The sequence below is a fragment of the Erpetoichthys calabaricus genome, chromosome 1, assembly GCF_900747795.2.
Source record: "Erpetoichthys calabaricus chromosome 1, fErpCal1.3, whole genome shotgun sequence".
NCBI lineage: Eukaryota > Metazoa > Chordata > Cladistia > Polypteriformes > Polypteridae > Erpetoichthys > Erpetoichthys calabaricus.
The window spans coordinates 120,473,112-120,488,354 of NC_041394.2; the positions used below are offsets into that span (position 1 = coordinate 120,473,112).

The 15,243-nt window shown below is 38.5% G+C and overlaps 1 protein-coding gene across 1 annotated transcript in view; it reads left to right on the plus strand.

Annotated features, from left to right (window-relative positions):
* The window catches only part of LOC114655070 (docking protein 2), a 121,117-nt gene that overhangs the window by 13,189 nt on the left and 92,685 nt on the right, over window positions 1-15,243 (plus strand). The window contains exon 3 of the mRNA XM_028805970.2: window positions 4,789-4,903. Coding sequence (XP_028661803.2) covers window positions 4,789-4,903 — 115 coding nt within the window. The remainder of the gene's footprint in view (window positions 1-4,788; window positions 4,904-15,243) is intronic.

Here is a 15,243-nt window from a genome sequence, read left to right on the forward strand (position 1 = left end):
CACTCAGATACAGTGGGACAAATACTTGAGAATAACAACGCTAAAGCAGCTCTGGTATTTGGAATAGTTTGGCCATTCCGTGAACCATTATATTGTTACAGGTTAATTACAATCAGATGCCTTAAACTAATAAACAATATGCGGTTAATTTCAGTGTATTTGATAAAGCTGTGTCAGGGATGTGGATCTAAAAAAGAAAGGGAAACCACACTGGAACAAAAGCACTGCTTTGATGCTGGGTGCCGCCAGTTTGCAAAACCGAGGGGAGAACTTGTTTACACCAAGCATTTAGCTGGCGTGAAAATGTGCACGGCTTTACGCCAAGTGTAGGTTTTATACATCGCAACGTGAGCGTGGAAATGGGCTATGCAACATTTCATTTGGTGCTAAACCAATATGTTCTTTGGGCTTATTTTAGTTATCTCACTTGCTGTGATTGAACCCTTAATTGTCTAGTTTAGTTTTAAGTAGCTGCATTAGTTTGTAATGTTTTTGTTTTCATATCCAGCCACAGTTAATAACGATATGCAAACAACAATGAAACCACCAGTTCTTCAGATAACTTGGTTCCATTTATAATGTTGAATGTGTATTGTGAAGTATATGTGGTAATAAAATGTTTAGAAATAAATGAGAAAGAAAGGGGGAGGATGGTGAAGTGCAAAACATACGGATAACATTCTCAGAACAGTAAACTGTATGATGTAATTAAAAGTTCTCTTGGATAAATGAAAGTACTAACAAGCAAAAGAGTTAAATACCAAGTTTCATTATCAGCAATGATTATCTTCTGGCCCTCCAGGACTGTGAGTTAAGATCCCTGGCTTTGATGACATTTTAAAATTTATCCAAGTGTCATTCCCAGCTACACCTGATTTTTTTTTTGGCATACTTCATCCCTATACGCTGCAAATATATATTTTTTTAGAATAAAGACTCAAGATAAGAAATTTTGAAAAGATTTTAAGAAAAAGAAATTTGGTTGAAATGTTGCTGTCCCTTTACAATTGCATTAATCAGAAAGCATTAAAGTGCTGCTTTAAAAGTTACTTTTTGGCTACATTTATGAATTATCAATTAAAATTAGGAGAAATATAGTGTATAAACTTGTTTTTTTGTTTCTGTGGCATAATCTAAATTAAAGGAATTTGAGATATGCTAAAAAAAGTTCAGGTTTTTCAATATATCAGTTTTCTTCAACAGTGTCATAGAAAACTTCCTGTTGATGTGTAGTTACTTTGACAAGAACAGGAAGTTCTTTATTTTTCAAGATGTCACAGAATTTATTTAAAAAGTTTGAAAATACATTTTAGGACACTTGAAAATGAGACTGAATTCATTTTATTATATCTGCAAATGAATTTCAGATGGTCTTGTAGTGTTACAGGAGCATGCCAGAACATTTCTGTCACTCTGAGGCCCTAGGTGGGAAGATTTTAGTTGTGTTAATATGTTATACATAATTTTAAAATCACACTTAATCCTTCAATTAAGCCATATTAAGGCAACCGGTGCATTTGTCCTAGTAAAAATCCCACCTACCTCTAATTGATTTTAGCCTGTGTTGTGCCTGAGTTTTGCCATGCATCTAGCTTAATGACTTGTTGGAAAAATGTTCAGTGAAGAAAGGAAAATGGCATGTGTGTCTGTGGCTTAAATGCATATAGTGACAATTTTGGCTGTGATGAGCACCTAAGAATTTTGCTGAACTGCATTAATTAGCTGTAGCAAAGCAGAGATGAAAGAACATTAAGAGATTTGTCATTCTGGCCACAGACAGCAAGACTTTCCAGTAAATAAGTCTTTGTAGTCTTGGTCGAAGTCTTGGTTTTTACAACATTATTAGATGCTCTGTGAAAGAAAAAAACAACCAAAAAAAGAAAAAAGAAAACTAAAAAGAGAAAAGGTCCAAGGGGCAGAAAATTACTTGCTGAAGGGAGAAAATGACCAGAGTAGCCGGCGGGATATGGTTTGGTTTGAGGAAAACAAACAATGGTGTCTTTGTTAAGGGGCCAACCAATTCAAACTCAATAGTTAGTCAGGTAACTAAACTATTGCTTGGAGTAAAATTAAATTGCTCAAGATGCCTGTTTTCTCTCACACATGAAAAATGTGGCATCATATACTGTACATTCATGTCTTCTATAAGTGTACACCCCTGCAGGCTAATCCAACAGATCTTTAAATTTACCTTCTTAAACCTCCATTTAGATACTCGCACAAATACAAACTCACCTTGGTGATAAATCCCATGACACTAAATTGGATTAAGTGAGTTTGAGAATATTATAAAATGTTACGACACTGGGTTTGCTGTTTGAATACATTAGGACAAGTGTTGTGCTGTTTTGACCATGTGATACTGCACGCTACTTGTATTGAGGGAAATCATGTATGAGGAATAATTTTTCAGAAGAGGGTGAGCCTGACGTTTAGTTTTTGATTAATTTCCGTATTGGTCAGAAGGCTTCCGCATTGCCAGACAGTTCACCAGTAGAGTTAATTGGCAACATTCGTCAAAGCATTTTTTGTAGCAAATATGCTGTGTTTGTTGGTGGCCTTATTCACTGAATATTTTCTTGGAAATGTGGCTGGCTTAGATATACTTTTTTCGCAATACCCCATAATGCTTTGCATGGCTAACATGATATCATAGCACTGTACCAGGTAATGTTGGATGGGACAAATACCCCCACCCCCCACAGTAGTAGTGTGCTGAAAATTAGTGGAAAATGTGAGAATGCATTTAAGCACAAAATGTGCATGTAGAAAGAAACTGGAAATCTGCCAGTGTATTTGTGTCATAGAATCATTTTGTATGGACATGTATGTGTGTAATACTGAGCCTACACTAAATTTATTTATTTAGCCGACACCTTTATCCAAAGTGACTTAAAACATTTGAGATACAATTGGTTACATTTCTTTTCTTTTTCCAATTGGACCACAGGCAGGTGAAGTGACTTGCTCAGGATCACACAGTGTATTACCCAGAGTGCTGTGCAGTTGATGCAAACAGGATAGGGTGAAGAATCTACATGCTTTAGTTTTACACTTATTTGTTCTTAGCGAAAGTGAACGAAAAAAAGCATCAGGGGAAAAGAACAAATTGTACTTTTCAGTCCGAGGGAGGTGAACAATCTGTTGGGGTACAAGTATTAATGAATTCATTCCTTTATGCCTGAAAGAAATTTTTCTCTTCTGATATTTAATTCTACTAATTTTACCTCATGGAAGCACAGTGGTGCAGTGATCAGCACTGTTTTTTCACAGCACAAGTCACATTTTGGCCAATATAATCAGTGTAGCATAGTTGGCAGATGTTTCCCTAGCCACCAAGAACACTTAAAATACCTTTGCACCATTATAAACCACTCAAAACTAGTTCAGTTTCTCCTTAACAACTGATTTCAAAGTATTGTACTACATCCGGAGAAGTTCCCAAACATTTACACAATTTTTGCCACACTTGAGGCAAAACAAATTCAGTGGGGTTCACTAATCACTAGTCCCCAGTCATTCGCTGGTCTTTAGTTGACTTCACCCCTAACAGTATTCTAAAAGTGAATGTAACAGAATTAGTTATGGCAGGTACTAGAGTGATTAAAGCTAAATTCTCATGTTTTGAGTTTGGAAAATTACTGGGGGCTCCAGTAAATACAAAAATGATATCAAACCACTGGGTTTAAATTTATTTTAGAAGGGCAACCAAGAACATCCTGGAACTTGGGGCCTATCCTTCTCCGACAGGCTAGGGGAATTAAACATAATGAAGAAGGCTATAGAAAAAGATGATCTGCTGTGGCAACCCCTAATGGGAGCAGCCGAAAGAAGAAGAAGAAGTCTTGAGTGAAGAAGGTTATATGGGGACTTAAGAAAGGCCATCAAAATTCCTAAAATAATTGATTAAATTTAATCCTGCAGCATTTTATACAGTTAAAGAGTGAATCAAACACTTGAGAACACCAATGGAAATTAAGAGGAAGTGAATTTAAGACGAAAGCCAGGAAGATCTTATTCATACAACTGGTTCTGGGAATCTGGAACAGACTACCAAGTCATGTAAAGTAGCTGAAGCAGAAACCTTTTAAAAACTTTCTGAATGAGACATTGGGAAAACATAACTATTAGCTGATAACCAAAGGAGCCTGATGGATGAAAAGGGCTCCTCTTGCTTGTGTAGCTTATGTTCCTGTGTAGCTATATTAAAGTGAATTTTAGGATATGTGTATCAATTTGAAGGTAATGTGACTGAGACAGCGGCGGCTGTTCATTCCTGCCATTTGTCTCCAGCAGCTGCACACAGAGACTCCGTTTAACAGAATTTCAATGAGAAACAAACATACTTCTAAGAAGCCCTGTGCAGGATCAGCCATACTATATAACATGCTTGTCGCACGATGCTTAAAACATTTAAAGCCGAGCCTTTCCTTGTGTTTTTGCTTCTCTCCTGTCCTCTCTTCTTCAGACTGCATCTGACCCAACTGATGCTTTCCAGCCACAGAACCTGCTTGATGAGGAAGGCTTTGTGTTCTTTTAACCTAAAGAAGCGAACTAAAGGAGGACAACTGCCACGATGCTTTGCGTGTGCAGTGCCCTTGTACGCTAAAGAAAAACTCGCATTTTTGAATAAAGTTTGGAGACTCTTTCTGCCTTTTCAACACTATTTTATTTGGCTCGCCTTCCTGTCTCTGGTGCAACTCTGTGACCCAAGCTTGACAATATATTAAAAGTAACTAGGTGGGCAATGTCATAAGCAAAGGCTGATATGTAATTTTTCATTGTCAGATGAAGTGGAATGAAAGCCAAGGACCTGTGAAGAAGAACAGCATCCATCGGCCTGTCAAAGGTACTTCCACTGTCGCAATGGAGGAGAACTCATTATACAGTTCAAGAGCAACTGGTAAGTAAAGATTTTTGGATATGTCCATGAATGTTTGGGGAAGAGCAAAGTTTGCACTCTGATGTTCAACAACTTGTACAAATACAATATGTTTTAATAATGTTGACTGCAGATGGGATTTTTCTTAGTGTATGGATGTTGAGAAAAGGGATTTTTGATGGAAAGCAGAGTACAGGAATCATTCTAACAATTACACTGTGATTCTGCTGAGATGCTGAACATGTTTTTACAGATCTGTTCTTTTTTTGTGCTGCTTATCCCGGTCATAGGAGTGGGCAGTCAGTCTTGTGTAAAGAACCCTCACGTACTCACACTCACATTTACGCCTTGAGAATCATTAGGCACTAAATCAGCATGACTTTGGAAATCAGAGCTCCCAGAGAAAAACAGGGAATTTGTAGATAATGCAGATGTGAACCAAATTATTGTTAATTTGTGGCTTCTGAAACTTTAGTATTGTTTAGTATTTTTTTAATTATGTAAATTAGTTCAATAGAGAGCAGCTCACAATTTTAAGTAATGTTCTTGCTGTGCTCTATAAGTGTGATAAGTAACCATAAGCTAAGTATGCACTAAAAACAGAAAGTTAGATGTTAGGTCTGCAAGTTCACTAAGGTTGAAGTGCTGACATTGTTAAGCCCGGGCAAAAAAATTATTTCTCTATATATTTAAAAATAATCATTGTTTCTGTTTAATAGAAGGCACAGTGGTTAGCACTAAAAGAGTGCCAGGCTGAAATTCTTTACTGGTCATAGCATGTGGTGGTTTGCCCTGAAACAGATTGGTGTCCTCTTCAGGGCTGAATCCTGCCTCGTGGTCGTTACTGACTTGATGGGCTCCAGCTCTTCACTAACTGGCTTAAGTCTATCCATTGTGGTGATCGGCCGGCAGCTTATCCCAGCCAGGACACCCCTGAATTGGAAAGATGGGGGAAGGCAGATTTTTCAGGACACTGCCTCCCCAAAAACACTAGATGGCAGCTCCCCTGGAGTGTAGCAGTGCCCTGGATTCCCACAGGGCATCCTGGGACTTGGAATCTGGTTTCTCAGCCCTGTTGGGTGCCGTGGGTGCCACCAGGGGGAGCTATGAAAGGACCTGGGGATTCATGCTTCCCTTACAGCCCAGAAGTGCTTGGAAGTGATGAGGACGGAAGCCCCACAGTACTTCCGGGCTGATTAAAAACTTGGGATTCTCCATCCGACCCGGAAGTGCTGGAAAGTCACGTGGCAGGAAGAGCAGGAGCACTTTCTGGATCAAGAACTATATAAAGGACTGGTGGAGACCCAGCAAGTAAGCCGGAGTTGGGAGGGAGTGTGACAGAGCTGGCTAGGAGGTGTGGAGGAGAAAATTGTATTGATTTGTTATTTATGTATGGTAGCTGTGGTGCTTAAAAGGCACTTTGGAGGAAGAAGGATAATTAAAATATCTTCTTATTGCTTTTACCCAGTGTCTATGTCTGTCTGTTAGGTTTCACGTGGCAACACCACCCTCAAGTGTTCTTACACCATCCATCCATTCATTCCATGAACTGGAGTAAGCAAGTCAGGAAAAGAATAAATCGGCATTTATTGTAATGATTTGTCCAATAAAGTTGTGCTTTAATTAGAATTCGCTGTGAAAGAACAATGTAGTTTGTACTATTGTGCTGCATTTCTGAGGTGGCAATGACAGATTACTCATCTAACTCTGTGAAGAGGTTTAATTGTGTTGTTTTGTGTATTTATTCCATTTTTTGACCCCCACTGCAGCCCAATTTACATGGAAAGTTGCCTTTCCTAAGATTTCTTCCAGCTTTTCCCTAAAAGGGGAGTTTTTTCTTGTCTTCTTAGGGAATGAAAGTTGGAGAGGGCCTGTTAAAGCCGATTGAGGCATTCCTTGTGTGATTTCTGGGCTATACAGAGAATATGAAAGAAAGAAAAGTAGAGGAAATACTTGTGGGTAGACTCAGGGTCCACCACTCCTGGGCAAAGTTGAAGTTGGATGTGTAGAAGAAGATTTTGCGTTGTTTATAGGCCACATAAGCCTTTAATTAGTAAGTGGGATTTTTCAAGCAGGGGTGAGCCACAAATGGTTTCATTTCCTGAGTGTGATAGCAGTCTAATGAACAAAAAAGACCATCGTGAACTCTCCCGCTACCTCTGAGCTATTTATGATGCTGGTGAGGAGGGCACTCTCTGTCAAAATATTTAGCTCAACATATGGTTTTATCATCACAAGGCTACTAAAGTGCATGTGGTAATCTGACTGGGTGACACACACTCATCAGAATAAAGTGTTTAATGTCTTGCAGTTAAGCAAAACTTTATGGAACAGTTTTTAAAATGATTTTCTCCAGTCAATTACATGTATTTGTTTATTAGTAGAATAAACACTTTGATAACATGTTAAATATTTAATATGTACTTAGTGATATTTTAACGTTTTGGGAATTTATGTTGTCTGACTGTTTATTGCCATGTAAAGTATATTCAAAACATAATGACAGACTCAAAAAAGCAGTTTCACTTTGTAGGCTAAAAAGCATTACATTTAAAAATTAATTTGTGGAAAATTAGTTTTTAGTAATGAAATGAGCAACTGTTGACCTGAGAACCTGAGGCTACAGGGTTTTATTTTAGTGGATCTGACAGTCTTGGTCAACCGCTTTGTAATCAAAAGCCATATAAGCTAGAGGCAATTCAGAATGATGCTAGCAGAATATCACCTCTCGGTCGTATTTCCATTCCAATGTGGCTCTTTAACAAGAGAGCGTTGGTAATCTGTTACGTAATGAGGTGCGCTTACCATATCATTTAAAGGGGCATCTTGAAGACACTGCTATACTATACTGTAAATTTCAATAAATTAACTTCTTTGACACCAAAGGGATATGATGAAAGGAAGATGTGCTATTTTCCTCTTCTGTCTGCTGTTCCTGTTAAATAGTTCAAGAGTAGGAGGTGAACTGCCAGGTATAAGACGGCTGCTATGATGAAGTGTTATATTCTGATGTTCGTCTCTCATATCCAGCCATTTATGGCCTGGAGCAGATCCCACCCTAAGGCCATATTGGTTTAAAGTGAGCACACTGAGCAGAAGGGTCTGTGAAATGGAAAGACTCTGTCTAATAAGGGAGGGGGTGATGGGTGGCTGGGAGTCACTTAAACTATAAAGGTTTATAGTGTATAGGGAAGAGTTTTGCAGCATTACTCACGGCTGAACTTAATGTAAAGGAAAAATCAGCTTTTCTTTACTAATTCCAGTGTGATTTTTGCCCTATTTGGGATACAATATTATTTTAATATACCATGAACTACATCTTTTCAATCATACATATATGATCGCTGTTAAAACAGCTGATCCTCATTTTTGGCAGGCTTCAAGAAGGCTAAGGCTGCAAGATTTAATCTTGAATTATTTAGAAAGAACATTATAGGTTTCCTTTCTGAACAAACATTTACATCATGTGATGAACCTCTATAGCTGTGGATCTAAAACTTTTTAGTATTGTAAACTAGTTTTACCCATTTTTGTTCAGCAATGACCCTTTATTAGCAGTTATGTTAATGTAAACTAGTGAACATTTTACCCTGAAAGACACACATTAACAATAACAGTAAAGTTTGGAATTTAAATACAGTGTACATAATAGATGAAATAAGGACAGTACCCATCCAAAAATAACTCAACACATCAGTGTTTAGTAATGAATCAAATTTAAATGGCCATTATCTTTTTAAAAGAGCTTGTCAAAATCAGGGGTAAGTGAAGAGAGTGCTGAGAGGAATATGATTTATTTTGCATAGTCCTGCTTGGTTTAGGTATTCAGTGCACTTATCTATTGTAAAAGGCAAGGCGAGCTGTCCTGTAATTGTGTGCACTTTCTTATATTTGGCAAATCAACGTGCAACAAAATGGTGCCCTGCGTGCCTGTTGGCTTGTTGTACAAATGTGCTACAATGTTTTTTTGTGAAGTCTGAAGTTTTTCCATTTAAAAAAGTCGAATGATTTACCTCTGTAAGTAGCATGTTTTGTTTTGTCTTTATCATCAATCACTTTATTGGTAATAAATAAAAATAGCAAGTAAAAACATGAAGACTAGTGAATTATTGGGTATATCAAATGGAAAATAGGGCGGAGTGGTGGCTCTGAGGCTAGGGATTTGCACTGGCAATCGGAAGGTTACCGGTTCGAATCCCTTAAATGCCAAAAATGACTGTACTTCGTTGGGCCCTTGAGCAAGGCCGTTAACCTGCAGTTGCTCCATCTGGGGTATGAAGTTAATCGGCATCCAGCCCTGCATGTAGGCCCTCCAACCTGTTGGGAAAAACCTGGGGAGTGGTGGCAGAATTTCTTTAATTTGTTAAAAGTTTTGGGTCTTTTTTTGCCCCAACTTTTGTTTGATTATTTTCTTCTGGTCCATTCCATCTGAGCTAGTGTGGTGCTGAGGTGTCACCTGTTGTATGGCTGCACTCGGGTCCTAATCTGGGATTCTGAGTTGGTTTGTCATGTGGGTGCAGTAATGCACTGTATCGGCATGTGCTCCAAATGAAAACACAGCATTTCACTGACATTTTCATAAATATACTGACATTGTAAACACAAGAACAACAAGGTGTGGTCATCTAAGTCCCTGTTTACTGAAAAAGATAAAAAAGCAACATGATTATGCTCACGTGATACCTGAGCTGGATCAGATAACAAAGCAAGAATTTATGACCAGGCTGTGGAGATCCTCTCCTTAGGTCACTTGAACCAGAATGATGCCTTCTTCCGGGCGGTCTTGCATTTATGGCCCAGGGACTGGGAGGGGTGGAGTCAGCTAACCTCAATGAGTGGTTTCTCTGCATTGTGGAGGAAAAATAAGCCAAGGAAGGTTGGCGGCTGCACCCCCTCTTGGCTCGGGGTGGTAGTACATACTTGGGAAGAAATCGAAGGGTGACCCTCTGACGCACATGTGCCACAAAGGGCATCACAAAACATTTTTTTCAGTGTTCAGAAATTTCTGACTATACTTCCTTTCAAACAATTATAGTTTTATTATATAATTTTATTATTTTAGATATTTAATTTCACTTATTTATTATTTTATTTACTTATTTATTATATTATTTCATTATTACTTTTAGTGTGCTTTTACTAAGTCCTGAACCAACTCTAGCTTTAACCACTTTTGAAAAGCTAGCTTATACTTAATAAAGATGTTTGTGCAAAGCATTGGGATTGGTTTGATTTTTGCAGAACTCCCTCAGTGATTCTTTCTTTCACGTTTCTATCAACTAATTGCTGTGATTTTTGTAAAGGTTAAATACTTAATTTTTGAATTACTAGATAATTTAATTATTAAAACATCTAATTATTTTGGTAAAGTATAGAATACACAGAAGAAAATAATCAAACAAAAGTTAGGGCAAAGAAAGACCCAAAACTTTTAACAAATTAAAGAAAGAAGTATCTTCCAAGAAAACTGAACCACACTTAAAGTGAAATATTTTTAAAAAGAAAACAAGTAAACACTCCGAGAAGAAAAAAAAATCTAAAGTTTTCAAACACCTTTAGACTAAACAAATTTCAAAAACAGAATTTTAAAGAATCAAAAACTCAAAAGCAATTCTCAAAATTCTTGCGAAAAGGAAAATGCAGCAGAGCTATGCTTAAGAGATCTAAGAAATAAGAATTATGTGTGAAATACTAAACAAAAAAAGAATTATTCATTTATTCAGAACTAGCCGACCTGCTGCGTAGTATACACCGCATAATTATTTATTGATGGGTGAACACTTCCTGAAAGACACAGTTGTCCAAATGGGGTGGGTTTGAGGATATGACTGTGAATGAATGAAAAGATGGAACTCTGGTGACAGCAAAATACAATTGTCTGTGACTGAAAACTGTTTTTGGCAGATACAGGCATATCTTTTTGAAAGTTTGGCCCTGTGCCTTATTAATTGTCATTGCAAAGGCCAATCTAACAGGAAATTGTCTGCGTGTAAAAGTAAAAGGCAAATTTGAATCTGATGGGGTCAGGGATATCCGGGGAATAAGGACAGTTTGTGAGGTAGCAGCTGCGATAGTCTTACACTCCAGTACATTGCGGTGAATGCTGGTAACAGAAAGTCTAGTGCCATTACAGAGACTTCTTGCTGGCATGAGGTTTCTGAGAGGCATGACGACTGAACCAATTTTAATTTTGAGTTTATGCGGAGGCATGCCAGTGGGAGTAAGACTGCTAAGAAATTCTTCGGGGAATGAAGGACGTTCTCGGAAGTGAATGGTGATAGTAGCTGGAAGTATTTGGGACATCGCCACAATTTCTGCCTCACCACCATAAACTCTGGAAGTATTCATGTAGTCAGCATATTGTTGAGCAGACTGTATGACTATGCTTCCGTGACTAAGAACAACAGACAGCATGTCGCCGAAGTTATCCCAATGTTGGCAAACAAAGGTTACAGCCATGTTGCAAAGTTCGAGAGCAACAGTTTCGTCGATGACATTTTTCCAGAAATATCCGACTGATAGAAAGGAACAGTTACCTGATGCAGGAAATTGTATAACATTGAAAGAAGAGTTGTTTCCATGAAATACATGTGAAGCGGTGGCCATGTTAGGAAAATGAACAGTCAACGTGGCTCAGAGGTGCATGTGGACTGTAGCTCGGAGCAAAGCGACTCAGAATGTGTTTGGTGAGGAGTTGGGGGCGGGCACATGAGCAGGCAGTGTGCATGCCTCGAGAGGAGGAGGGTTACAGTTGGTGGGCGGGGCTCTGTCGTGCGTATCCCATGACGTGGGAGGAGGGTTAGAGTTGGCAGGCGGGACTCTGTCGTGCGTACACCATGCACATTGCCTACTCATGCCTCGAGAGCGAGGGTGGACACAGGAGGAGGGTTAGAGTTGGCCGGCGGGGCTCTGTCGTGCGTACCCCATGGTCGGGCGACTTGGTCGATTATATATACAGATAACATGGAAAGAAAAAGAGGAGCCACAGGCAGAGAGAACAACTCAAGTCATTAGAGTGGGACTCAGCGATAGCCCATCCATCCATCCATTATCCAACCTGCTATATCCTAACTACAGGGGCACGGGGGTCTGCTGGAGCCAATCCCAGCCAACACAGGGCACAAGGCAAGAAACAAACCCCGGGCAGGGCACCATCCCACTGCAGGGCGCACACACACACACTCACACACACACCAAGCACACAATAGGGACAATTTAGGATCGCCATTGCACCTTACCTGCATGTCTTTGGACTGTGGGAGGAAACTGGAGCACCCAGAGGAAACCCACACAGACATGGGGAGAACATGCAAACTCCACGCAGGGAGGACCTGGGAAGCGAACCCGAGTCTCCTAACTGCGAGGCAGCAGCGCTACCCACTGTGCCACCGTGCCACCTTAGCGATAGCTTAAAGAGAAAATTCTCATGTGGCTGCTGTAATGGCAACACACCTGCAAAATTAGAAGGGCCAGAAACCCCTGGGAAAATAAAACAATTAGACCACAAGAGGATATAACTATTACCTAAATTAAGCTCCAGAATCTTAAACACAAATTAATAGGTAAGTAACACGGAGATAAAGTCAGTTTATCTTCAAACATAACCTCATTTTTGTAATTGTTACATATATTTTCTCTTAACACTATTTGTTAGAAATGGGCCACAGCTTGATAACCCAGCTTATTATGGCTTGTAAAATTGGAATATGTCATGATACAATATGTTCTTAGCTATATACAGATCAAGATGCAGTTCACAGCGCAGCAATTCCTAATACTCTGTTTTGCATAACTGAGAATTATTACAATTACACTCAGCTGTATTTTACTGTTAGATTAATACCTGACTAGTTTTTACTTAATAACAAACCTAACATGCTAAATTTGAGGTGTGTGAAGAAACCAGACCACCCAGACAAAGCCCATGTAGAGCAGTCTGTGTCCACTACACACTGGCCCTGATTCAAATTCTGGCCTTGGGAGCTCTAAGATACCATCAGCAACTACTCTGCCATTGTATTTCTCAAGCAATGCACGCCAAAACTGCAATGAATACAAATGGTACTCCCAAGTGTAACACACTGTGGCAAATACTGTATACCAATATAAGACACATCATAAACAAACAAGTTAAAAGTAATATCTACTTTAGCTCACAAGCCATGCATTTCATTGTGATTCATTTGGATTTTTTCAGCTGTTGAAAACCTCATAAAATTCATGCACTATATCCTAAATGAGAAGAGAAGGATTAAATTAAAGCCTATCAGCTTCCTACAATAGATTGCAGCATTTCTAATGTGAATGTTAGACTGTAATGAATGCTGAAAACATCTGGCTTGGATTTCCATGATAAGAGTACTATTCTGGAGAATTCAAATGAGTACAAATTAGGAGAGAATTCATTCTGATGAGTTTATACTGCAGGCCTCTTCAAAACATCAGACACAAACCGGCAATACATTGCTTATTCTCGCTGCTACAGGTGATAAAGCTAGTTTTTGTGCCTTCATTACAATTTTAAATGTTATTTTAACTGTTTAAACTTTTATAGAATACTGTGTTTAGGCTAAATTCAGGATATAGCTCATCATGAATAAATTCATTAAATACGGGAATAACATGGGAAACCAGAACAATGCTAATTAGCAAGGAATAATAAAACTGCAGCATTAATAACAGAGGCAGTGATAAAGGCAGCCGCACCATTTAACAACCTAATCAAAAAGGACAGAAGAGCGAAAACAGCAATATAATTAGAAGATCGTCAGCCATATCAGGAACTAATGTTATTAGGAATTACTTTGTATTAATTAATAGCATTAGTGTTACCAGAGAGCTTTCACTCTGCTCACAGTGACAACCTATGTAGCAACTTAATTATCAGGAAGGTTTATGTTATAGTACTTAACAAATCCTCATTTTATGGAGACACAGTTGGCAAATACACTGAAATTAACCACATATTGTTTATAAATTTAAGGCACCTGATTATAATCGTCCTGTAACAATATAATGGTGCACAGAATGGTCCAGCTATTCCAAATACTAAAGCAGCTTTAGCGTTGTTACTCTCACTGCACCAAGAGTATTTTAACCCACTGTATTGGAGTATGGAATCACAGCTCTAAAGCAGCTGATCGGGAAGATCTACGGTGGGTTGTGCCAAGAGTGCAGAGGATTATCGGGACACAGCTGCCAGCCCCTGGAAGACATTTATAGCACACGCTGCCTAAGGAAAGCCAGCAGTATCTGTATGGATTCCACTCAGCCATGTGCACAGACTATTTGAAATTCTCCTATCTGGCAAATGCTTTAGAGCCTTTTCTACATGGACCTCGAGGCTCAGAAATAGCTTCATCTCAAAAGCTTTAAACAAACTCAATCCGTCCATTAAGTGCCCCCAAGTAAAACTGTTTGTACTGATAATTACAATTACCTCACTGTAAACTTGCACTACAACTGTAACATTGAATAACATGAGCCACTTTATGAAACATTTGCACTATGTGCACTGTATGTACATGTATATTGTACTTATGCTTTCATACTGTATATTTTTAATTGTTTTTTATTGTATTATTATTATTATTATTTTGTCATTTCATAGGAAAATAAGTTTATTGAGGGTTTGCATATTGAATTGCATTATACCATACAATGACAATAAAGGAATTCAGTTCAATTCAGTAGAACAGAGCATGTATTTACAGATGATGATGACTGGTTTCCAAGTCGATTTAGATTTCCAAGAGCTATTGTCTTGTAGCTGTGTGCTGTTAGAATGCTAGGATGTATACTTGATATCATTTTTATGATGAAATCCATTAAAGTATGCATGTTACATTTTACAGATAAATCATTAACTTCATTTAAATAATGTATACTGTTAATAATTAAACATGTGGGGGCACAGTGGTACTGTGGTTGATGCCTGCTTAGACTGGCGCAATCCTGGATGGATAGATGGACAGAATAGTTAAACACATATTATGAAAATTTTTCAATGTTCCTTAAAAGTTTTGGAAAATCTGCATTCTAAGCTTATAGCTGGTCATAGAGTTTATACTGTGCTGATTGGTTACGTGGAGAAAGAAAATGGAAAGACAGGAATTGGGGATTGGTACATTTGACAGAGACAGTACTGCTGCAATAGATTATTTCATTGAAAGTCACGCATGTCCCAGTAAGCATCTCGTGGGAGGCAGGAACAAAAACTCATCGCTACCACTGCGCTACCGTGCCCCCATGTTTAATACATGTTTTAATACATTTCACCATGAAGAGTATTCTAAAATGTTCAGAAAGCTGTAATATCATGAATGTAATGTATTCTGTGTGGAGATCAGTGCCTGCACGCT